This window comes from Struthio camelus, chromosome 1 (genome assembly GCF_040807025.1).
Source record: "Struthio camelus isolate bStrCam1 chromosome 1, bStrCam1.hap1, whole genome shotgun sequence".
NCBI lineage: Eukaryota > Metazoa > Chordata > Aves > Struthioniformes > Struthionidae > Struthio > Struthio camelus.
This window is the reverse complement of record NC_090942.1, coordinates 52,199,274-52,223,686: the sequence shown is the minus strand read 5'-3', so window position 1 is coordinate 52,223,686 and position 24,413 is coordinate 52,199,274. Positions and strand designations below refer to the sequence as shown.

Below are 24,413 nucleotides of genomic sequence, written 5' to 3'. Positions count from 1 at the left end.
CCGACAGCAGCGGGCGCGAAGGAGGCGCGGAGCGGGGAAGGCGCTTCCCCCGGCGCCCGTCCATCGCCCTGCCGGCGGCGGTCGTGTCCCCGCAGCAAGCCATCCCGGCCTCCCGGCGCCGCGCCGCTGTCTGCGAGTCCTCTCCCACGTCCCTCTCGCTGGGGTACCGGGACTGCCCAAGTGCTGAAGGACCATCTGGTTGTGGCTACAGCTGCGTCTTTACCCACCCTGCTCGCTCGGTCGCCTGCAGGTCGCCTGAAGGCACGTCCCAGGCTGGTGGGTCCGTCTGCTGCAGCGGCTCTGGCAGTCGGGGGAGGAACGAGCTGAAGGATTTTGCTGGGCCCAGACATGGTTCAGGCTCTTGAGCAGCTCAGCAGCCAAAGGGTTTACAAAGAAGTCCTATAAAAAACAGCATTAAAGGGTTAGGGGTTCCGTCAAAAGCACAAGCAGATGGCCACGGGACCCACACGGGTTTGGCGGACTTAGTTTTCCGTGCGGCTGGATGCTTTTGAAGTGTGTATCAAGTAGCTCTATAACATTTGTTTGTTTGTGGACTTTGCCTAAGGAAGATATGAAAGAAAGGCCAGTTTTACTGAAGGGTGCACGTGTAGGAAAGCGAGGGACGTGAGGGTTTGAGAAAAAAAAAAAAAAAAACGCTTTGGAAGTGGCCTGACAGAAAAAATGCAAGTATGAGACACGCTTTGAGAACTAAAGATTCCAGCCGCAAAACTGATGTGCTTTCTGTGTTTTCTTGTTGTTCCTTTCCCAAGTTAGCACACATGGAAGCATACAGTATGATAAGCCAGAGAGACCAACTGATATCCACAGGGACGCCAAAATAGAGCAGAAAACAATGTTATCATAATATTTGCATCTTTAGCTTAGATGCTTCTGGCGTTCTGTCGGGTTGCACCTCTGTCTGCTCACTGCCGAGCCAGCCGGCCTGCTGTGCTGCGTTTTACTTGGGCCTGCTTTAATGATCCGGGCGTGTGAACAGGGCAGGAAAGGATCACTTGAAAAGCTTTTGAATGATTTTGCTGTTTGCGTTGCTGCTGGAAAGTCTTGCAAGGACTTCGGAGGTCAGTTTTAAAGTTTTCTCCGTACCAGTTACTCCTGACGCCTGTGAGATAGCAGCCAAAATCCGTTTCATTAAAAAAAGGAAAAAAGAAAAAGAAAAAGAAAAGCATCGCCGCTAGTCAAGAGCGCGTGGTGCCTGTGCGTGTGCAGCTACGCAACCAGCGGGAGCTGCTGACAACGTGCTCAAGGTCCTTTTCTGCTCCCTTCGCTGCTCGGCTCTCTCACAGCAACCTTCCTCGCGGCAGGTCTCAGCGGCGAGCCGCGCGTTTAGGCAAAGCCTGAGAAACAGCAGATAAAACGGAGCGGCGAGCAGGGTCGCGTAGCAGCAGCCGGGGCACATCCCGCCGCCCGGCTGGCCTCACCGGGCGCCCTGACTGCCGCGTGTCCCTCCCCACAGCCCGAGCACCTGGCGCCTGCCCGGCTCCCCGGCTCAGCGGGGTGTTGGGGGTTTTTTTGGCTTTTTTCCACCACCGCTTTGCACGTCGCTGGTGCAAGGGCACGCAGGGGCGCTGAGCTGCGCCCCGAGCTTGGCCCCGGCTCAGGCGTCTGGAGCGGCTCGGGGCGCTGGAGATCCTCCCTCTCCAGCAAAACTGGGCGGCAAAAGGAAACGCTTCTGGGCGGGTTGACGCAGAAGCTGGTGCCGGTTGCGCCGTGCTGAAATAGGACCAGCTGGTTATAGCGACACGGTGGCCCCGTGGGTGAGAAGATCGCCCTGGCTGCGCGGCCAAGCCGGCTCGCGCCCTCTGCTCCGGGCTGAGGCGCACCGAGTTGCGTCAGGTCTTGATCTCGCAGCAGCTAGGGACCGCCAGGATGCCCTTGCCCGCCGGCTACGTCCTCCTTCCCTCGCGCTTGCCGACGGCGGGATTAATGCCAGCTATGCTGGCTTGCCATCGCTAGTTAGCCCCCTTGCACTAGCTGTTAAATTACCTGCCCGGCACCAGGATCCCTGCCTATAGGGCCCTCATGGTCTTTCTGCCCTCCCTTGTTCTTCTTCTGTGTGGTGCCAAACCTCCGCCTAGGATGAGTACGTATGTGTGTCTCAGGCTTTTTAAATTCTTTACTCTTGTACGCATTTACGTGGGTAATGGCTGGGCACACAGCACGGGGTGCCGAGGCTGCGCGTGCCGTTCCTGCCGTGGTGCAAAGCTGTCCTGGGGCTGGGGAGGGAGAATTAGAGAAAGGGTTTTAACCAAGGAGGGAGGTGGGTCTTGGCTTCTTGTAATCTCTCCTGGAAATTCATGCCGTAGCTGGAACCTCTTGGCTAAAGAAAGATGCTTTTGAGGTCTCAAAAAAAAAAAGTGTGATTACACAATGCTATGGCATGCATACCCACACATAGACATCTATTTGAAATTACAGCTACAGGAATTTTTGCTTTTGACTGAAGCAGACAGCAAGAGAGGCATTATGCTAGCCTTCCTGATAGTTTTTTTAATCGTATTTGGCTATCACAGTACCTCCTGTACCTGGGCATTGCTCATGCCCCAGAGACTCCTCAGGCTTTGCTGTGAGTGATCCTTGCTCTGTTTCCCCTTACTAGGTCCACGGCAAATGCATGTGCAAGCACAACACAGCGGGATCCCATTGCCAGCACTGTGCTCCGCTCTACAATGACCAGCCTTGGCAGGCTGCAGACGGCAAAACCGGAGCCCCCAAAGAGTGTCAGTGTAAGTAGCCAGCTGGAAAAAGCGTCTCCAGAGCAGCTGCAGGGGTGAAACTCTTCCTCCTTGCACACCTTTCCCTTTTGTTGCCAAGAGACAGCAAATATTCAGGTGGCAGGCAGCTGTTGGTGAAATACCTTAGCAAGTGGAGACCCAATGCCACATTCCTGCCCAACGCCCACCGCGTGTTTGCACAGTGGGGACGGCCCTGTTTGCCAAGCGGCTCACTTGGAAATTCTCCCGAGAGCGTGCTATCTGTTTATTTGGCCTTTCTGTGGGATCCAAGCACATCCCCTCGAGATGTGGTCTTCTGTCCCTGGCAGGCTGCAGCTCACCGCGGTGATGTGGAGATGGCGGGGGCGGCGGTGGGGGGTAGGGATGCAGCTGTAGATAAGGAGCGTGTGCACCTTCTCTTCTGGGCCTTTTCCACTCTGGAGTCCAGCCAGCCAGAGCCAAGAGTAGCTGGTGAAGCTGCAGGCGTGCTGGGGATTTGCTTATTTTGCTGTGCTGCTAAGATTTACAATGTTCAGCTATGTGAGCAGCCGTCCAAACTGGAACGGAGAGTTTAGAAATCCCCATGCCGGCTGTTTGCCGTCCTGCCGGGTCTCTCGGTTCACCCACCTTGTCGTCCTCACCATGGGCAGCGCTGACAAATACGTTTGCAGGAGGTCTGGCCTTTCGGTGGCCGTCAGATGTGGGCTCCTCTCGTCCCCTGGGCGCTGGGGCCGAGCTGACTGAGCAGGTCGCTCCAGCGTCAGGAAGAGCCCTGGGCTGTCTGCAGGCAGGAGGATAACCTCTGCGGTGCTGCAGGGCGCTGCTCCGGCGTGAGGGCAGGCTGCGGGGTTTTGGCAGTGGCTGCAACCCAACCAGGGCAGCGCTGTGCTCCTGAGGGTTTGCTGCATCACCGGGGGAAGGTTTGCAGGCACGCTGAGCACTTTTCTGCCGTGGGTATCTTGCTACCAGCACTTAAGCTAGCATTGGCCTTTCTGTCTTCAGTATGGATGTTCCTCAAGGGAGTGACAGCAAATCTGCACATCCACTGGCAATACATGACGCACAGGGGGTGCAATGTATCTCACTAGCTCGTAGGAGCGTAGGCATCTAGACTTCCTCCTCCGCCTGTGCTGCAAAGGGGAGATGCCCACCCTCGAAGCGCCTTTTCCCTCCATGGGGTGCAAGGAGCATCCCGGCAGCACCTGCGCTGCCACCGCCCTGAGCGACGCGGCCGTTCACTAGCGGGGGAGCGAAGCAAGTCGGAGGTCTCCCTCTGCCTCGTCCCACGCGAGTGGTGGTGGGGGTGGCAGAGGGAGGCCAGGGCACGGGTCCGCGTGCTGGCGCTGCGGCTGCCTGAAGCTGCTGCCGGATGGAGAGCTCGGCAGCCTGCAGTTTGTACGTGGTGCAGTAATATTAAATTGCTGTTTCATCCAAATCCAGGGTATGCTTTACAGATCGGTTTAGTCTAAGTCGAGCAGACGCAGGCCCTGCCTCTTGCCCTTGAGCTGCCTTTAGCTGCCAAGCCGTACCTCTCGCTGTCAGGCCAGCAGCTGCTTGTGTACGGACACGTTTTCCTCCAAGCTCCGGCGGCTCAGCCTGAGGGCCATGGTACTCACCTGGCCACCACAGTGACTTTTGAGACCTCGATGTCTCCAGGGCCTCGGAGGTAACCCGTTCTCTGCACAGGCGCAGTGGTGCAGATAATTGAGATGAACCCTTGCATAATCTCTTACACTTTTATTTTGCCACATCAGAAATGAGTTACTGGAGTATGAAGCATGGTGTAGAAATATTTTTGTTTTTCAGAAGTGAAAATAAGCCAATAAAAGAAAAACTAACTTTTCTTAAATGTCACTCCTGGAGGGTGGGAAACGTGGATGAAAATGTCAAGATACCTCAGACATTTGAATCAGTAACATGTCCATAAGTCAGGTCCGCCATTCCAAAATGTGGCTTGGATTTCCATTTATCCTTCATATAAACCAACATCTTGCACTGCTTCAGTAAGTCTTTATGTTCTCTTTGGCTTCGTTGCAGCATGCAAGTGTAATGGGCATGCCGACACTTGTCATTTTGACATGGATGCGTGGCTGGCATCAGGGAATCGCAGTGGCGGCGTCTGTGACAACTGTCAACACAACACTGAAGGGCAGCACTGCCAGCGCTGCAAGCCAGGTTTCTACCGAGACCTTAGAAAGCCTTTCTCTGCCCCGGATGCCTGCAAACGTAAGTCAGCATCCTTTTACTAGTAATAGGCTAGTTAAATAAATAACGGGTACTAAATGAACTGGTTAAATAAATTCTAGTTGAATAGAAGGGTATCAGATTGAAAGGTGAGACCTTTCTGCTCCAGCTCGGAGCAATCTTATTGCTTCAGCAAAGGACAGGGAGCTCTCAGCAATATATTGACTGAATTCCCTTATTGATGCTGTTTGCAAAAGGCAATGGCATGGTCTGCGGGATGAAAGCCTGCAGCGGCTGCTGACAAATCTCTCCTGAGGATCCCTGTAGCTTTGGAGTGGGGGAAGAGAGATGATGCATTGATGTTGTCCAGCTATTTTTGGAAAGCAAAATCCATCTGCGTGTGTCCTTGTTTGGTGATGGCTGAGACCCCAGAAGCAGGGTGCCTCGGCCAAGAGGGGTGCAGTTGATAAATAGCATCGCCCACCAGCATGTGTTCGCAGCGGCAGGTGGATGTGGAGGGAGAAACGGGAACACCAGCTAAGTGATATTCCAGAAAGCGTGACACCAGGGAGGCTAGGCCAGAGGGAATGATTCGGCCACATGTGAAATTAAATATTTCCCAAGCAAAAGCAGCGATCCAAGAGCAAAGCTCTCCAGGGACCTGTGTGAGCCATGGTGACTCATCGTAGGGGACTCCAGATCCCCGAACCACCCTGAGCACATTACATGGGGGAGCTAAATATAGGGGCCCGTCATACTCGCTGCTATGCAGCATATGGCCACCCAACTGACTCACTGGATTTTTTCGGACTGACCCAATCTGGAGCAGAATCTTCACCAGTGGCAGAAAAAAAAATCCCATTCACACCCTGTTTTGTTTATGTCATTCGAGGGGAAACTGAGCATATAATCCTCTTCCAAAAGACTAAACCTGGTTTAAACAAGGAGAAGCTGGCAGCTCCTTCTGATGCCGGGGAGCTGAGCTCTGGGCTTGGATCACACGTGCGGTTTCACTTTCGTCTCGGGACTGCGGCGGGAACTACCTCTTTTATCCGGCTCCCGCTCTGCGGATTATCCTCCTGAGGCTTTCTGAGGCACAGCCAACACGTCAGAGAAATCTTTCTCTTCCTGACCTTTCACTCATGCAAAAGATGAGCGGTAGCATCTGAACTGCATATTTTACAAACCTGACTCTCTGCATGGAAACAGAATTGACCACAGTTTTCCATTACTTGTGTAAATAATTTGTTCACTGCTGTAGTATGTACACAAATTTGATTTTTATACAGTTACTTTAATTACTTTTCAAAGTCCCTTTACCTACTTGTGTATGCTGAAGTCCCAAATCTCCTTATCTGAAATATCAGATACTTTCCCTCCATAATTATTGCCCGAATTTATAGAAGAGCATTTTGTTTTAGAGAGGTTTGGGGGGCTTTTTCTAACTCCCACGAATTCAGCCTTGCTGATTTAAAAAAAAAAAAAAAGACCCCACATTGGATTAGTTGACTTCTGGTAGATAGCACAGGATAAAAAATTGAAATAAACTCTACCTCGGATGCTCAAGTGCTGATATGTGCTTTTACTGTGGCCGTGCTGCCTTCACTAGGATTTTAATTCCTATTGATTTTGACGTGACAGCTCATGTCAGAGATGGGCACATACTTTCTCCAGGCCATTGAAGGCAAATTAAATATTGCCACTGATTTGGATGTGGTCTTCCAGACACCGAAAAATAGCATCCTTCACCTTGGGGGTGGGAGGAGTGGCCAATGTCTCCTACCCACACAGCCCATTGAGGAAATGAAGGTTTACAAGGAGTGCCGTACCGTTTTCCTGGTGCCAAAACTTCCTATGCCAACCCTGCAGATGTCTGGAGGGTCCTAAGGGGAGTCGTGCTGCCTCTCCTGTGTTGGGATCCAGCACAGAGTCACCTTCCTTGCAAAACCAGACACCGACAGAGCTACTGGGATGTATTGCTGCAAAACAGTCACCGTCTCAGAGGGAAGGCAGCCAACAGGGTGTGTGCGCCCAAGTTAAACCAGTGCTAGTTCAATCGGGCCTTACATCACATCATTAGCTATAGGTTAGCCAAATCTCAAGAGACTTGATTAAAAAGTTTATCCCAGCCTTTACTGGCAGGAGGAAGCAGTGGAGATGAGATGATTAATGGATGCTTTCATTGACGTAACGGTGGACGTAAATACTGGTGTAAAGTTATCTGTTTTCTGCATTCGTTTCTAAATCACTGAGCCATGGCATTCTCCTTTCCACACCTTTTTTTTGTTTTCAAAGTGCCACGTGTCTGACATAAAGACCATAATTTTGTTTCCATTGTTTTTACATGTAATTATCCAGTCTCTTTGTGGGCCATAAGGTATTAATAAGCCCTGTATTAATGTATTAATAAACGGCCTGCGCGTTTTCCACAAGCCCTTTCTGGCCTTATAAGCTGCCCTTTCTGCCACTGGTGGAGAAACCAAGCGAGGCAACTTGCAGAGCTGTAGACAAGAGACGTTTTTGCTCATACTCCAGGATTTTCCGGACTCTGTTCCTCATAGCAGGTTAGTGCTATTTGACAAAGCTCCAACTGAACAGCAAATGACTAATGCCTTTTAAATTAAATTATATAAGACTGATTACAGTCTACGCCTGGAACATTTCCAAGGACTGTGTCATGGTTTGCAATAACAAGGGACGTGTGTGATGCCATGTTATTTTGTCAGGGAAAGCCACAGAACTGCCTACTTACTTCTGGCTCGAGTCACCGTTATTGCTCAACTGTAGAGTAGCAATGAAAATTTAAAAATACCAAGGTCAAAGTAAATAGAAGAGTTGTTAAGCCATAATCTTTAAGGATACTTTAAAGATTCTTTCAGGCAAAGAGTGTATAATATTTGCTCAGGAGTAGGTGTGTACCAGATAAAACGAGACATTTACCATTTGAAACAGCAATCTGATTACTCTTTCCCCCCGCCATACCTATTGGTCCTTTTCTTTACATCCCTTCTGAATTTTTAAGTCTCAGCTGCAGTGTAATTGCAGACAATAAATCAGGTTTCATAATTGCTGAGTTTATTTTTGCTTTTAAACTGTAAGTTTTTTATGGTATATATTTGTCATTTCCAAAGGTTAACTGACAGCTCAGGAAACCACAGTGGTATCACCAGTCCAAGGGGTGAAATTCAGCCCCTCTGGCATCCCATTCCCTGGATTTCACTCCTAATCAGTACATCCAAAGCAGGCACAGTTATTCCTTCATATGTGCATAGAAGTTGCATACAGAATATTGCTATAGAGTACAGTGATGTAAAATGGCATGTTAATAACGTTACTCATGAGTCTAAAGAAAAAAATAATGATTAAGCTTTTGGAAGTTTTCTCTTGGGCACAGGCTAATGGACCTACCAAGGGGCTTGGCCTAGGTGGCCCTTCTCTCCCTGCAGCTTCCTCAGTTTTGGTGCCCCAGTGTTTGGGAAACCCTCCAAGAGGGTCGTCCTCACACCTCACGCTGAGTCCCACTCTCTTCACGAGGGCATCCTCTGTGATGTACCAGCCAAAAATCATCTGTAGATGCTTTATCTGCTGTTTTTCCCAACCTCCTTGGGATTGCATCTCATACTACAGGCACTACAGTGAGTTGCAGATTGGGCGAAAGGAGGAAAACATGCTCTAAAATCAACTCTAAATGCGGCAGACTGTAAGATAGCAGTAACTGCAGGCACCAGATTTCACATTGTCTGACCTTTACCATCTTCTTCCTGCCCGCGTACAGAGGCACTTGGCCCTATTGTCATGCAGCTCCGTTATAGCTTGTATAATACATTCACTTTTGAGCTCTAGAGTATCGTTTCTGTGCACGGTGTATAGTGACAGGGTGCACTTTGTTTCTCTGTATGGCTCAGCATGTTTCCACCACAGCACATCACAAATATTTACCATATTATAGATCTACCACCGCTGGTATCCAGATTAATGCCAGTTAGTGTCATACAGTGGCTAGGGCTCCACCCCAAGATACAAGACAGCTTTAATTCATCGACACCTCGACTAGCACTCCTTCCTCCACTGGCCCAGCTGCAAAACAGCCTTGCCTCTACCGGCTACTTTAGCTCATTTTAAAGCCTCTCTTAAGTCAACCGCACTCCAGACAAATAAGGCAAAATTCTGAATTTCAACTCAAAATTCTTTCATAGCCAGGAGCTGCTATTTCACACGTGTGGCAGTTTCTAGAGTGCTTTGAGGTTTCTTCAGGGAGGAACTCTTTCCAAATCTCAGAACAAATTCATGCAGAAGTGATGAAGAGGGAAGAGCACATAAAGAAAAGAAAAACCTTTAGAAAGGCATCTCTTTACAACTTTAGCTGAAAAATACAACCAGCTACATTCTCATTTTTAGTTGCCTTCGGTCCCTTATGAGTCTGATGTTGTGCTCTTCACGATGGCCTTTGTAAGTTTAATTTTCTTTCCTCATCATGGTGCGGCCATCACCATTAAATTTCCCATTAGGCAAAAAATAAATAAATATGAGAAAGCATTGACTGAAATGTGAAAAACTGCACTGGCTTCCAACAGACTCGGGAGTGAAACGCAGCTGAAGCGCATCGAGTCTGTATCGCTGGCTGGTGGGTTTAGCTCAGTGGCTGCAGGAGAACAGAAGAGCGTTAAGTGCTTGATATTTCCCCTGGAGGGGCTGAGGAATGCCATAAATATCCACTGCACCTAGTAGGAAAATAGAGCATTCGGATACGTGTGTCAGGTGTAAACCACTTCACAGACTTCAGGAGAAAGGTATGCAAGTCTCAGAGAGCGCTGTTGAAAACTATGCTATTAGAGGTGCTGGAGTTCACTGCCTGCAGCTAGCTATGCAGTTTGTGGAGAGGCTTTCTAATCTTTTAATTTTATATAATTATATTTAGGGGGGGAATGGAAAGGGTGGGGAAAATGTGGGGATTACTTTGACAAAGATTTTGGAATCACAGTCTCCTCTGTAAGCTGACTGCCAATATTAATTCATCCTTTAATATTTTAACGCTACAGTTCAGGTATGTCAAATCCCTGAAACCACAAAAATGTCATCAGAGCAGATTTAAGTACATGTGCGCAGCGGTAAGTATTTTAAGACAAAGCATAGCTGCGCTACATGCAGTGGCTTTTCTTCCTATTGCCTTCGCAGTTGCAGAATAAAAATATTTGGATCAGAACTGGGTGACAATTTTCCTTCCAAACAAATATTTCACAGGAAATCTCGTTTCCAGTAAATGGGAACTTAGGCAAACGTATTCCAGGGAAATTTTTATTTTTTCCGTCAACCAGATCCCAGAAATCGAACTATTTAGGAAAGTACGGTGTTGTTAGAGTATCCCAGGGGCGTAGTCCTTTGTTTGCTTTAAATGGGCAAATGGAAAACTTCAGACCCCTTTTCCTGGGCATCCTTTCTGATCGGTGAGAGCGGCCGTTTCTCCCACCACGTCCCGATGCTCTTCCGGTTCACCGTTCAGCTGCGAGGGGTCGAGCGAGGCCAAAAGAGCATCCCATCGTCGGGCGGGAATAGCCGCAGATGGCTGCAGCTCCCGCCGCTGACACGCGCTCTGCCCACCCGTGCCCCGGAGTACATACTGCACCGTTGGTGCAGTCAGTCTTTCTTTCATGCTTGGAAGCGATGGCTTTAAAAGCAAAGAAAGAAATCGAAGGCAGGCTTAGGCCAGCCTTCGTTTTAATCAAAATGACCGTTCTGAGGGCGTTTGGTTGGTTGGTGGGTTTTAACCTCCTGGTGGCAGGAGAGTCGCCATTGCTTTGCGGAGCAGTTACCTTCCGATCCCTTTTTGCAATGAAGCCCCCCGGGGTCCCTACCGCCGCAGCTACTCTGACGCGCCCGCCCCGAAGCCGGGCACGCGCCGGCGTAGCGGACCGCGGCCCGCCGCGCCGCCCTGACGATGCCTCTGCCTTCCTTCCCTGTGCCCGCAGCCTGCGCCTGCCACCCCGTGGGCTCGGCCACGCTGCCGCTGGGCCCCCGCACCTTCTGCGACCCCAGCCACGGCGACTGCCCCTGCAAGCCCGGCGTGGCGGGGCCCCGCTGCGACCGCTGCCTCCCGGGCTACTGGGGCTTCGGGCCCTACGGCTGCCGGCCCTGCGACTGCGCCCGCCGCTGCGACCCGCTCACCGGCGACTGCCTCAGCGGGTGAGTCGGGCTGCCCTCGCCCTGCTTTAACGCGCCGTCCGCAGGGCGGCAAGCGGACGCCGCGGGCGGTACACGTCCTTAGGGTTAGCGCCCAGAGTTTTTAGGGCGAAGCGGGAGCGGAGGGCGCGCTTTGTTTGGACGACTAGCAGAGCAGCCCCGGGCGCCGGCACGTCTTGGTGAGTCGTTCTCCGTGCTGGCGTGAACGTATTTGGGGCTAGCGTCTTTGGTAATCTGTGCGGTTTCTTCCCCTCCTGGGGTGAAATGTGAGCCTGGCGGCGGTCTGGGCGAGCAGAGAGCGCAGGCTCAACGGTGTCACCGTTGCAGCTCAGCTTGCGTTGATGGCACTGGACTTACAGTCAGGTTATAGCACGTTTAAGTGACGGTTGCGCATTTTTAAAAATAGCCGGCTGTCTGGATCTTATATCTATCTTCCCCTTTCTCTATACCGATGGTATTTATAGCGTAGAAATTCCTATGGTGCATTTTAAACCAAACATGGGATTCATAATCCACTCTAACAATGATCAGACCGCTCGTTTTCTAAAATTGTTCCTTCTGCCTGTGGGTGTGTAACAAAATCCAGATGTGTGGAGCAAGGTCTAGCTGGAGAACAGATTATTTGTTAGTGGTAGATGGTGCTGTTTTCTGACAGCGTCAGGAGGAAGGCTTACCGTTCCCCTTTCCTCCCAACAGCGCAGACGTAGACTGGCATCACGAAGTGCCTCCTTTCCAGCCGGTGCTCAATGACAGCGAGCCAGCCTGGGGGTGGGAGGATGAGCAAGGATTTTCGGCTCTGCGACACTCTGGTAGGATCGCCGCTTCACACGTGCTTCTCTACCCCTGCTCTCTCGCTAGGAGCCAATACGGAAACAGTCTTTTGCATTGATTTGTGATTAATGCCTTGACAATTAATTGCAGGAGGGAATATGCGTTCCCATATTATGTTCTGCTCAGCCACCTTCTTCCCCTACCAGCCTGAACACCCTTAAGGCTCATTCAGTTAACAGATATTAGGACAGGCAAAATCTAGGCAGATGTTCCAGGCTCAACATCTGGACCCAGTGTTTAGGTGCCAGTAAGGCAACGATTTCCTGCCTGAATCTGTGGCCCAAGCTCTGAATTTGAAGGCTTTTGTAAGCTTAAATCAGACCATTTAATAATTCTGTCGGGTAAGTTTTTTAAGACTCTTTTTGGTTTATTTTGTCCACAACGTTTTAAATGTGTCTTTATATTTACCAGAGCTAATGCGTTTCGTTGGACAACGCAAAAACGTTATTTAGAGCGTGATGCTTGCCACTTAATGGACGGAGGATTAGGAAATTTCTAGATCAGAATTTTTTCCCTCCAATACCCATGACAATTTTGGCGTCAGTTGTAGCTTACAAAACAATTACAGATTGCCTCGTATTTCAGGTACCGTTTCAGTTAGAGAAGTTATTTTCCTCCTGTTCTCTTAGTATGGACACCCCAGGTGCTGTGTGTAGTTGTCGGTAGGCAATCTGGCCCCATGGTGCAGCTCCTCTGCCAGTGAGTGCAGATGGATGACAATGTCTGTCCTCCCTCGAAACCATTACATACAAGCAGGCAAGTGTAATTTCCTGCATTTTCAGAAAGCTGTATGATAAAATCTTGAAAATACAATAATTGAGTTAATTGAAGGGAAAGCACCGTCATTTGTTTGGGCAACTTAATTTTAAATGCTAGCAAGTATGTCATGTTATTCTTTTTTCTAAGATCATGGAAGTCATTAATCTGCCTTAACCTCTACAATATTTCCTTTCAAAATTTTGTCTGGTACATTATGGTGTGGAAAATACCACAGGGAAAGTCATGCTTATTATTTACATCCTAATGCAAAATAATAAGGCCTTTGTTTTCCTTCTCTTTAGACTGTAAAAAAAAAAAAATTGCCCTTGGACTAGGACTGTATATTCAACCTGGATCTGAAAATAGGGCATTTTGCACTGTGCTTGTGTTTTGACTGCGTGAATACACCCTGCTAAGTCAGCCGAGGGGGACTGAGACAGCTCAGCCCTGGTAACCCAGCTAAAACCCCTCTGTAGCACGGAGCCCTGGAGGCCCATAATACAGAATATCATGTCCCTGACTGGGAAGCCCTTGGGCTCTGACCCCAAAGGTGAGTTTGCCACTGGTGAGGAATTAGCTAGAAAGTTGGTGAGGTTTCGCTGCTCTGTAGGAAGATGGGAGCAGCCCGGGTGCAGAGCAAATGAGTATAATTCGGCAGACCTCACCTCGGTTATCACTGATTGTAGGTGAGAAAATCAGAGAAGAATCAGACCCCCAGAACTGTCCACTGGTGACTGCCTCTCCTGAGGCCTTCACAGGGGCATTTTGACCATTTGCCAACTCTCTAAAACATGCGGCTGCAGCTGAGCACAGAGCCCACCAGAAGAGCAATACTGGCAATTTCTCACTGGCATCAGAGGGGCCAAGAGGCCCCCTCAGACGCTCTGTTTTCTCCCCAGCCAGGCTGATCTAACTCCCTAAAGGTGAAGGCAAAGATTATATATCTTTTCACTCTGTCTGTTCCCAAGCTTTTGGTGAAGATGCCCATCTGTTAAGTGCAACACATAGACATTTGCTTCATTTTCTTTCCACAGGTAAATGTGAATGTAAAGAACAAGTTTTAGGGAATCCCAAGGTCTTCTGTGGAATGAAGTACACCTACGGTGAGTTGCTGGGTGAGGTGGATGGAGCATAAAGGAAGGAGTTACAAGTCTGCATAAGAGCAGAGGAACATCAGGGCTACTGCTCGTCCCCCTGAGCTGTCTTAAATCAGTGAGGGCTGAAGAAGGGGTATAACACAGGTTAAGCCTTGTACTGCAGTGCACAAGAGGAGACAGTTATCCCATCAAAGCTCACTGGGTATTTCACAGGACAGTTGTAGTCTGTCTTCATTTTCACTATTTCAGAGATAATTTTCAAGGGGAAATTATAAAGAGAAGTAGAGGTTTATTTGCAGATGTGAAGCTTTGGCTGGTATTTCCTGCCCTCCCAGAGCTCTCCAGGGAGTTTAGCTGCATAAAAGCTTTCCCTGGTGCCAGCCGCTGCTCTCAGAGGTAGTGTCCAGAGCCTGTGGTGGCGAGGGCGCATCCCGTCCCACCGCCGCCTGTGCTCAGTAACAGGTACTGGAGCACTTCAGTCATGCAAACCCGTGGGCTGCTTAGTCTTGAAACAGATCATAGGTCTTTTTCAAATGTCTTCAAATGTATTTCAATGCCAAATAGATGTTGTGGTGCCCGGTTAAGCTTAGTGAAGCATCTTGTTGTATTACCTACCCCTCTCGTTAGCAAAATACCCTTGTGCTGAAATCTCAGGAAATTGCAGGAAAATAGAGATGGAAGGGTCCGTGAGAGGCTGTCTAGGTCTGAGACAGACTTGAAAGCACTATTATTAGAAACGGATTGCTGAAACTGTATCTGCAGACCAGGTGCCCCAAGCACTGTTTAGAAACCACTAAATCTGAATTATACTGAACTGAAGGAGGGACTGTGATCACTGCACAAGACACTCCACTGAGAAAGCTGCTCTGGCAGCCATTAGGAGCTTTGTTTGCAAAACCCCCCCAGGTCTATGCCAGGGAACCAGCTCCTTCGGACCACTGCAGAGCAAGGAATGTTTTTCTAACACTCCCTTCCTTCATAATCTTCCAGAGGTTTTTTGCACCTGTTCCGTCTCGCACTAAAGTTGAAAATGCACGGAGAGATAATCCATACCTCTGCAGGCTGCAGAGCAACCCACAAAGGGAAGTTCAAGGGGCCGCGAGTCATTGAAATATAGCCCTGGCTTAGTGATATTAGGAAAAAATCTGATTCTGCTTTGCTTTGCTTCCTGAATGCGATAGTGACTGTGTTTAATCTTGCAGAAGATAAGAAATTTAAAAAAAAAAGTTACAAAAATGCCAAGTTCATAAATCTTATCTAAAGTGCACTCAGGCTTCCCACCCTTTCATCACTCAACACGCAAAGATGTCTGCTAAACTGGAGAGAGAGATGAATTATGGGGCTCATCATGAGCTTCAGGAGGCCATACTGTAGGAGGAAAGGCTTTCCTATGCTTCACAGCATGCACTCTAAATAAAGCACCACCTTGCATGATACCGAGCACTGTGGGCATCAGTGCAGTCTGGGAGTTGCCCATGCATGGGAGCTGGGCCCAGAGCCTACAACACGCAGAGGCACAGGAAGCTGATTGCCGGCAGTTGCTGGGTCTCCCACTTCTAGCCCATCATATGTGGGAAGCCAAAAGGCTATGGTAACTGTGAGCTCAAAAGTCCCCACAGTTTGCCTCAGTCCATGCCAACATCTCAGCCTCTGCCATTGTTTTGGATTTGGCAGTTCTGCAGAACTGGAGGACCCGCAGCAGGAGCACTCGCCGGGGCAGCCATTCACTTCCCTGCCTTGCTGCTTTGTGCGCAAGGGCCACAGTTTGCAAAGCCTCAGGGTCCATCCTGAAAACCAAGTCTTTCAGCTTGATTTCCGAAAGCACTAAAGAAGCGGAAGACTTTGTTGAGCTCCAGGGGAAAACAGGGCCCTGATGGAAATCACGTCATTGGACGTCTCCTGCTGCCTGCTTGGCAAGTGCAGGGGTCATGGCCAGACTAAGCCAGGGCCTTCCTGCCAACCATGGGGGAGGACCTATGCACTTACCCTATTGCTGTGCCAAGTCGACCCTCAACTCTTCAGCAAAGACCATTAGGCCAATTCCACTATAACGAACCAGTTATTCTCACTGTTTTGCCTAGACCCACATTAGATAAAATAAACTATTGAAAATAGTTTACATTTTCTTGGTTTTGAATTCATGTCTTCCCAGTGATAAAGACGAAAATCTTATCAGCTCATGACAAGGGCTCCCATGCAGAAGTCAATGTGAAGATCAAGAAGGTACTGAAATCTACAAAGCTTAAGATTCTCCGAGGCAAGAGGACTCTCTATCCTGAATCCTGGACTAACAGAGGCTGCACTTGTCCAATCCTTAATCCCGGTAGGTATTTAGTTTTGGCTCTATGAAAAGTACGCTCCCGCCATATTTATACAGAAGTCATTCCTACCCCTCCATCCCCTCATACCAGTGAGCTTAAAAAAAAAAACAGTGTTGATTAAATTACTGGCTTTTGCATCATTTGCATGCCAAAAGCAATCTCTGTCAAATATGGATTTTGTATAGAAAAACTTTTTTCATTCTATGGACTTTCAGAATGAAATTGCTCTTCGTGAAGTGTAATAACAGTATTACCACTTTAACAGTCTCAGTATATCCCCAGATGGAGGTAGATGCATATCACTCCATGACTGTATGACATATTTTCAAAACTGATGCTAATTTGAATCCATATAAACACTCAAATCTAATCTGAGTCGTGCTACGGTTCTGAAGTTATCATCTAATCTCAAGGGAAGATGTCCCTTTGGAAGTAGTATGAATTTGCATCTATAAGGTACAGAGGAAACTGTATTCTTCCTTCTGCAGCAAGAGAAGGAAGCTTCAGCTTCTCTGTTTTTTCTCACCTTCTTTCACTGAAATGAAGTATAATCAATGCTGGTTAAGTAGTGTGTGCAGTCTCCTATAGGGACTGGGAAATGCAGACTCAGGGTTATCTTCAGTAGAGCAAAACTAAGATCCAGTTGACACGCCTCTCTTTATGACTCTGAGATAAACCAAGTTACTAACTAATTCAGATAAAGGATTTTCTTTCTATAGTGTAAACACATCACTTGGAAATCACCCTATCGAAATGCAGACTTCAATACTGAGATTTCCTTTAGATGTACAACATTAGGAACTTCTTTTGGGAGGAAAGGGCTGTCTGCAAGGTTGAATCACGCAGAAGGGTTATTCATTGATGAAATATTTGCAGTCTTTCACCTCCACCGGAGTGACTGTATTTGACTTTGAAGGCAATCTGCCCTGACAGCACAGCTGTAGTCAGGAAGTCTTGTCAGGTGCGAGGGTCAGATGAATCAGCAGTGTTAGGCAGGACTTCACCATTTAAAAACAGGCTTTGGATATGATAAAACACCATAAATCTATAATTAAATAGAAACAGCTGATTCATTTTTCTGTATGCAATGCAAAAGCAAACAAGAAAGCCCAGACAGAGCTGCCTTAATATAAAGCTGAAGACATGCCATGGAAGCTGTCAGAGACCAGATACACAGGGTGGTCCCTCACCTAACGCAAAGCTCTGAGACCCCAATAACTTCAGTGGAGCTTCCCCGGGTTTCCCTAGCAGAGGGTAAGAGAGCACATAATCACATAAGCAATTAAGATCACTGCCACTTGGACATCAGCGAAAGAGTGAAGGTGCAAATGTTGTGCACTGGTTGGCATGCTGGATGTTACCCCCCCGCCTTCTTGATCACTTGCCAAATTGCTGTCATACAACCCAGCCATCAGTTGCCTGGTATTTTAAGCTGCTGGAAAGTGTCTATCAAGAGCCCCCTGGGCTCCTTGCTCAGGTTTGTTACATTTTAGTGGAACAGCCTTTAACTCCGCAGTTCTCCTGTGCAAGTGCTCTTCCACTGTCCTTCAACCCTGGACAGGCTGGTCAGGGCAGGTATCTGCGATGTCACCAGTTCTCACGATTTATGCTGCAAAGCTCGGTGTTTTCATGAAATGCAGCTGCTGGAGTCCCCAAAGTTTACACTCACACATTAATCTCAGCTTTCAAGTTAAGAAGAAATTACAGAGTTTCTAAAATCTCTTGGTTCTAGTAGAAGACTTGAAAACATCGACTGCGAGCGCCTTAAAGATTCACAGTTTTCAAGGAAAAAAAGCAAGAATCCTGAGTGTTTTTCTAAAATCTCATGATTTTCTTAACTACCACATTCATTTCTGGATGGTTGCAATACCATATTAGCAGATTTAACCCTCTCTCAGTAAGAGCTTATGACCTCCAGATGAATAAACCACCAACAGCAGGATAAAAAGCCAAGCTGACATAAAACAATTTCCCAACATAGAGCTTTAATGGAAATCACATCTCCTCAAAACACAGAGGAGGTCAAAGATCAGAATAAAAAAAAAAAGGTTTATTTTTATTCTGTTTCACAGTGCTGAAGTGGTACCAAACAGGCTTTTAAAGATTCTGGCAAGAAATAAAAACTCTAAACGTTTAGCAAATCTCTGCAGGTTTTTGCTCAGATGATGAATGTGCTTAAGAGTCCCACGAGGGGATTTTTACTGCATATACACACACACACACAGAGGCATGCTTGCACACATGCACATAGGGTGAACTTCCAGGAGGATAGTACACATGAAAGTTTTAAATATCTCAGCCACCTTCTAGGGAACAAACTCCCCTCAGCTCTGCCAAGCACAGGCACGAACAAGCAGAGAGTTCCTGTGAGCAGCACAGGGTAAAACTCACAGCTCCAGTCCTGGCTTGTGGCATCCCAGTTATTTGTGTCATTTTATTTTTTTGTGCTTCTATGAAGTCAGATTAAAAATCAAAAAAAAAAAGAAACCTACCACATCAGTAACCGATGAAATATTTGCTTTTTCTCTGGGAGAATGTGTGTCCCATTTCTCTCTCAAGGCAGATAGATTTCCTGTTCTTTGAAGAGTAATGTTTATAACAGAAAGATTGATGTGGCCACCATTAATGTCTTACGAAGCGTAATATTACCATATATATGTATGTCCTGTGTTTACAAGGCAGAAGGGAGTGTGCCCAAAACTCATGAGGAAGGGGTGATGCAGGTCTTGCTTTGCTGATCTCGGTCTACATCTTTGGTTTTTTACCTCTCAGAAAGGCAGGGTCCCATGTACACCAGTCTGCTTGCAGCTTGGACCTGAATCGGGAGAGCTTCTGTGGTCACTCTTGCCGTGTTTCTCTTGGATAGTCTCCTATTTTTTCCCTTGTAATGCCACTCACCTTGTAAGAGTTTACATATGCGCGCATGCTCCAAACCACCACTACATAAATCACTGGAAATGTCATTTCTGAGGAAATGAGATTTACCTTTATAACGAGGTTGAAAAGGAAGTTTGTCTACCCTCTGTGTCTTACTTACCGCATCATGTCAGTCAGATTTTGAGTAAGGCACGAGCATTGTGCTAGCCTGCACAGTCATCGCTGGAGTGAACTGAACCAACCAGTTTCCGGGCCCGGATGTACTGGGGAGGGGGAAGGCAGGTGGCTGCCAAATGAATGTAATATCAGTTCATAAACAAAATGAGAGAAGAACTTGTACTGCCAGCCCCCAGACCTCAACTTCCATTTGTACGTAGCAGTGAGAAAAATCAAAGTTTGTATACTGCATCTCACTGACAGCTAAGCCCCAGGGATTGGTTTTATATAATTACAGATATAAAGACATACAGATATATAAAGAAATCTGCATATATAAATATTTCTGCATGTAATTACTGTTTTCCCAGTCAATATTCAGGCTAACTTTGTAGTATTAAATATGTAGTATTAAATATGTAGTATTAATAGACCTCTTAAGCATTGTGCTGTGCAGCCCCTGACCACTTTGCTGATTTGCAGGCTTGGAATACCTGGTAGCAGGACACGAGGATGTGCGGACCGGCAGACTCGTAGTCAACATGAAAAGCTTTGTCCAGCAGTGGAAGTCAGCCCTCGGAAGAAAGGTTCTGGAGATTTTGAAACGAGACTGCAACTAGAAGTGCACAACTGCCTAAGGTGTTCCTTTATGCACAAAATGCAACCTTCGCAGAGAGAAGACCTCTTGGATGAAAACTGGAATGTAAGAAAATAGTGCCAAAATGTGTAGCGAGGTGTTCCGATTTGTAGGCGCTTGTCTGATTTAACCCTTCCCAGTCAATTTTCATTTACTCTCCTGTAGCTTCTTTGCAAGGCTGCTCGTGTGAGCCCGTGAGCATAGTTATGCTGAGGGAAATCAAAGCAAGGGTGGGTACTTGTCCCGCTCCAGTGCAATTCTGGAATAACTCCTATGAAGCCACACCAGACTCAGTCGTCAGAGAGGCAAAGCAGGCCCAGTGCCACCAGGATAAATCCTGAGTGACTTCCAGAGCAGAAGATGCCCCTCAAATTTACTCCAGTGTGCTGTGGGGAAGAGAGGGCCGCAGTCCCTCATCGCTGCATGCCTTGCGGGGGGCTGCAGGCAAGGTCTGCAGCAGTGGGCAAGAGTGGATTGAATTACTCTGCCTTTGCACAGGCGTGATGAAGGGCAGATCCCATCCAGTGCGTTGTGTTAGAGAAGAGCTGACTCTAGAGGGTGTAATGTCTCTGAGCTTTTGTCCATGAAGGGTTAAAAAAATGAACCTATCCCAATGTAAATATGTCGTTGTATAAAGCACTTTACTACCTGCCACTACATGGTGTGAAAAGTCTAACTGTGCTGGGAAAAGAAGTTGTTGAAGGTGGCACAAAAGAGAAACTTACTGAAACAGAAGCACTCCTGAAGACCCCCAGTGTGGACAGCGTTAACGGTATAAAGGGAACGGCCAGCCTGGCACTGGCCACTCAGAGTATCTGAGGATGCAATTTGAAAGATAATGTATTTGCACTGAAGTCCCAACTTCAGACCAGCACTTGGACTCCATGGGTAGGACTCCAGCGAGACTTCACAAACAGTATAAAACGAAGAAGAGACTGAAATAAAAATGCAATGGCCAGAGGAGAAAGCTCTGCCTACAGGAAAAGGAATGGATTATCAGAATGGAAAGGACTCTCATTCACATATCATAAGCCAGTGATTCATGGTGGGCCTGGAGTTTATTTTATTTTTTTGTTAGTATTTAAAACTGAACATTTGATTTGTTTTCTTCTGTGTTATTGTTTGCAATATATATGGCCATTATACTTCCTCATTAACACCAGTATGGAATATAGCACAGTTTATTGCAGTTTTCAGCACTAAAGTATATCTTTTCTGTAAAGCATCTTTAAACACATTGCATAGAGTATATTTTGTTCGTGAGTATGAGGGAAAAGAAAAGGAAGACGTGCAACATCACAAAAGCCACAAGTCTACCAATCCGCTTTACATATGTATTTTTCTTTCAAGGTCCTGTGGACTCACAAAAATGATACTATTTTGGTAATTTGTTTTTATATCTCATGTATGTAATAAATATAATATGATTTCAACATCTTCATCTCTGGTTACTGCTTACGCCACTGGCAGCATGGTCTTCATGCCTGCGCTAAAGAGCACACAATAAATATGGAAAGTTGTCATGGGACATAATTTGCCCTCTGCAACGTAAAACTCACCCAATGGCAAAAGGCTAGGCAACATGGATGGCTCATAGAAATCCAGTTTCAGGTCTATTCTGGGAGACTTAATTATAAGCCCTTCCTAAAAGAGGGTAATTTCTACCTAAAATTTTTAAAGCTGACCAGATCCTTGCATCCATACAAACCTGATGGCTGGGCTGCAGAGTAGTTTCTGATAGAGAGCAAGTCAGAGATTATTTAAATCATGCTCACTCTCTACATTTGAAACTGTAAAGGGAGAAAAAAGGCCGTGGGAAATGAACACTGTGGCAAAAGGTCTATAAAAACGCCACAAAGTGAAATCAAGCATCAGAAGTGAACAGCCAGAAAGTACAGGTGTAACCTGCAGCATGGGCAGCACCTCCTCGGCTAGCTAGGCGGGCTGTTAATGAGTGACCACCGCAGGAATCAGCTCGCAGCAGTGCTGATTTCCCTTTGGCCAAGGAAAGGCAGAGGAGAGGTAAGGGAAAGACTTCTCCTGCAAGGTCTTCCATCACGCAACCAAGTTCACTTCTTCATGGAAGAGCAGTTTTGGTTTTGGGAAGCCCTGCATTCCTTCAGATCTGTGTAGGTCTGTATGGATCTATAGGGTCTTTCCCTTCACTGTCCTGGCCCTTCCTGCCCCACTGGTAACCGGCAACCCTCATCTTCACCTCCACTCCTCTGCAGCGTTCGGGGTGGCATGTGCTCCTGACGCCCCGGCTCTGCAGACATTGGCCGAGGCAGGGTGGGCTGAGCAGTAGAAGGGCGCCTTCTCAGACCAGTGCCACCAGCCACCAGCCCTCGGCCAGGTTGACTGCCAGCCTCCAACATCTTTCGATTTAAAAGTTTGCAATTTAACATGCTTAACATATTCCTAATCTTATTTTCTTTTAGTGTCATTAAAGATACCTTTAGAGTGATCACTCAACTAATGAACAATCATTAAAGCTGAGGGATGTGAGCAGAGGGACTGCAGGCCCCAGCTGGCTCTAGCACCCCAGTGAATTAGGATGGCCCCGGTGGCTGCTGTGGCGAAAAGTGGGGTTTGCTTACAGCACCTTCTCTGTCCCCGGCTTAGCCTTGGTCGGGGCACTGCCAATTTTACAAAGGCAAAGGAATTTGCTTCCATCAGGGCTTGCTTCTTACCTAGTAAAGCTGGCCATTGGAGATGTCTGTCACAGAATTTTTGTTGAAAGGAGACGTGTTCCTTTACTGTAAGCATGTGAGCAGGAATATCTCTCATCTTCAGACCTGCCAATGCCTCTTTGGATTTTACTTCTGGTACTGCTTACAGGTATTTCCTAGTTCCCTTCAGCTGAGATTCACGTGAATGGACATACCAGATAGCCTGAGCCATAATGGCTGTACAGACCTGTTGCATAGCCTGAGCACACTTTCAGTTTTGAGGCACTCTCTCTATGTATCCAGCAAGATAGCTTTATCATACACCCATCCAGAGCTGGCAATTTGCCAGGGAGTACAACAGTTTTGTACCTAGCTGACACACACAGGGCTATACCAAGCCCTGATCAGTCAGAACTATCTTCCCTGCAGAGCAAGAGACCAGCAATGTGGCTGGGATACACATTCAACTTTTCTAGCCATACATCTTCTATAGCTGTTTCTCTAACGTTACAAAAAATGCATCCTCCCATCTCTGTCCCTTGTTACATTCATTAGCTAGGGTTCGATCAGGGTCCTGGAGATAACTTGGTGATGCACGGCAGAGCTTGCTCTGCTCCTGATGGGTGTCCTGGGAATGCTGTAAAAGCAAGAGGCTACCAGTGTCACCGGATATCCAATGTGGATTTACCCACAGCATTGTGAAAATGAACGGTGAGCTGCAGCTCATCACTAAAGGCCTCGTGGTGCTGTCTGTGCAAAGAACGTGTTAGAAGCAGCTTCAGCCTCCTCTCTCAATGGGGACAACAGGAGAAGACAGGCGTCAGCAAGTGTACATCCAAACTGAGCCAGATGAAAAGGAATAACTCAGAGCTCTGGAAGTGAAAGGGGGATTTAGATCACCTACAAGGCTGGGGGAGTTCAGGTTTGGTGGGACAGTCACTCTCCAGAGACTTTAATTGCCAGATTGGACTTGCACATGAACTCAGCATGACTAGGAAATGGGCTCTTACTCCAGACATGAACCTGGGCTGATTTTATGTCCCTGTGGCAAGGCACAGAGTAGCAGGCCTCAAGTTTGAGTGCTGGCCTGGGGGTCTCAGAGGCCAGAGCTCAGCCACAATAACTCAAGTCTTAAGCAAGCTAGAGACCTTGACTTGTGGATGTGGACTCTGAAGCTGGCTAAGCTGGGCCATAATCACAGCTCACATGTCCCACGGCATGAAGTTTTGTCAAACAGTTTCAAATCACAACTTCCTTGCTCCCATCTTGAGAGTAAATAGGAATGATTTAAAGATAAACCAGCTGCTTTCCAAGCCCACGCTGAAAGAATTAGAAAGCAGTAAACTCTGTAGCTTGCAATGCATTATAATGCAGGGAAACCAGGGACTCCGCACACTGCTGCTTGCAGGATTAATTGAAGGGCAGAGTGAACAGGCCATCCATCAGCAAAGCAGGAAAGCAATCTGACTTCATATAACCCCTCTCTGTTCACATGAGATCACCTCGCAGTGGCAGGACAGCCTGCCAAACTCTTTCGCAGCTTGAAAAGTATGTTTGGACAGCTAAGTTTTTGCAGCTGAGTGAGTTCATGAGTGTAACTTGCCTAATTCATCTTTTTAGTTCTATCTTTTATGTGTATGAGAACATAACATCTTTTCCTGCCTACCTGAACAGCAGATTTGTTGCTTAGTAACTCCAGGAGTAGCAGTGCCTTGGCCAGTCCTGCTGTGCGACAAAAATCAACAGCAGGACAACCAACCCCGTCATAATCATCACTGGCAGCAAGGAACACAACAACCACAAAGGGATCTTTTCTTCCAAAAATGCACCTGCGGCCTTACAGTCAGCAGTGGCTGATGAAGGCAAAGCTGGTGACTTCCCACGGGCCAAGCTGCCCCTCTACAGCCTGTGCTGCTCCCAGCAAGAAGGGAGGAGAAGTGAGCTTTGGGGCTTTGGGGGCCAAAGTGGTGGCA

The 24,413-nt window shown here is 47.6% G+C and overlaps 1 protein-coding gene across 3 annotated transcripts in view; it reads left to right on the top strand.

Annotated features, from left to right (window-relative positions):
* Nucleotides 1–21,204, top strand: part of NTN4 (netrin 4) — a 50,940-nt gene extending 29,736 nt beyond the window's left edge. For all 3 annotated transcript variants that reach the window (XM_068938053.1, XM_068938043.1, XM_068938063.1), the window contains exons 4-10: nt 2,618–2,744; nt 4,770–4,958; nt 10,883–11,096; nt 11,790–11,902; nt 13,718–13,786; nt 15,933–16,103; nt 19,618–21,204. In XM_068938053.1, coding sequence (XP_068794154.1) covers nt 2,618–2,744; nt 4,770–4,958; nt 10,883–11,096; nt 11,790–11,902; nt 13,718–13,786; nt 15,933–16,103; nt 19,618–19,754 — 1,020 coding nt within the window. In that variant the 3' untranslated portion in view covers nt 19,755–21,204. The remainder of the gene's footprint in view (nt 1–2,617; nt 2,745–4,769; nt 4,959–10,882; nt 11,097–11,789; nt 11,903–13,717; nt 13,787–15,932; nt 16,104–19,617) is intronic.
* The last annotated feature ends 3,209 nt before the right edge of the window (nt 21,205–24,413 follow it).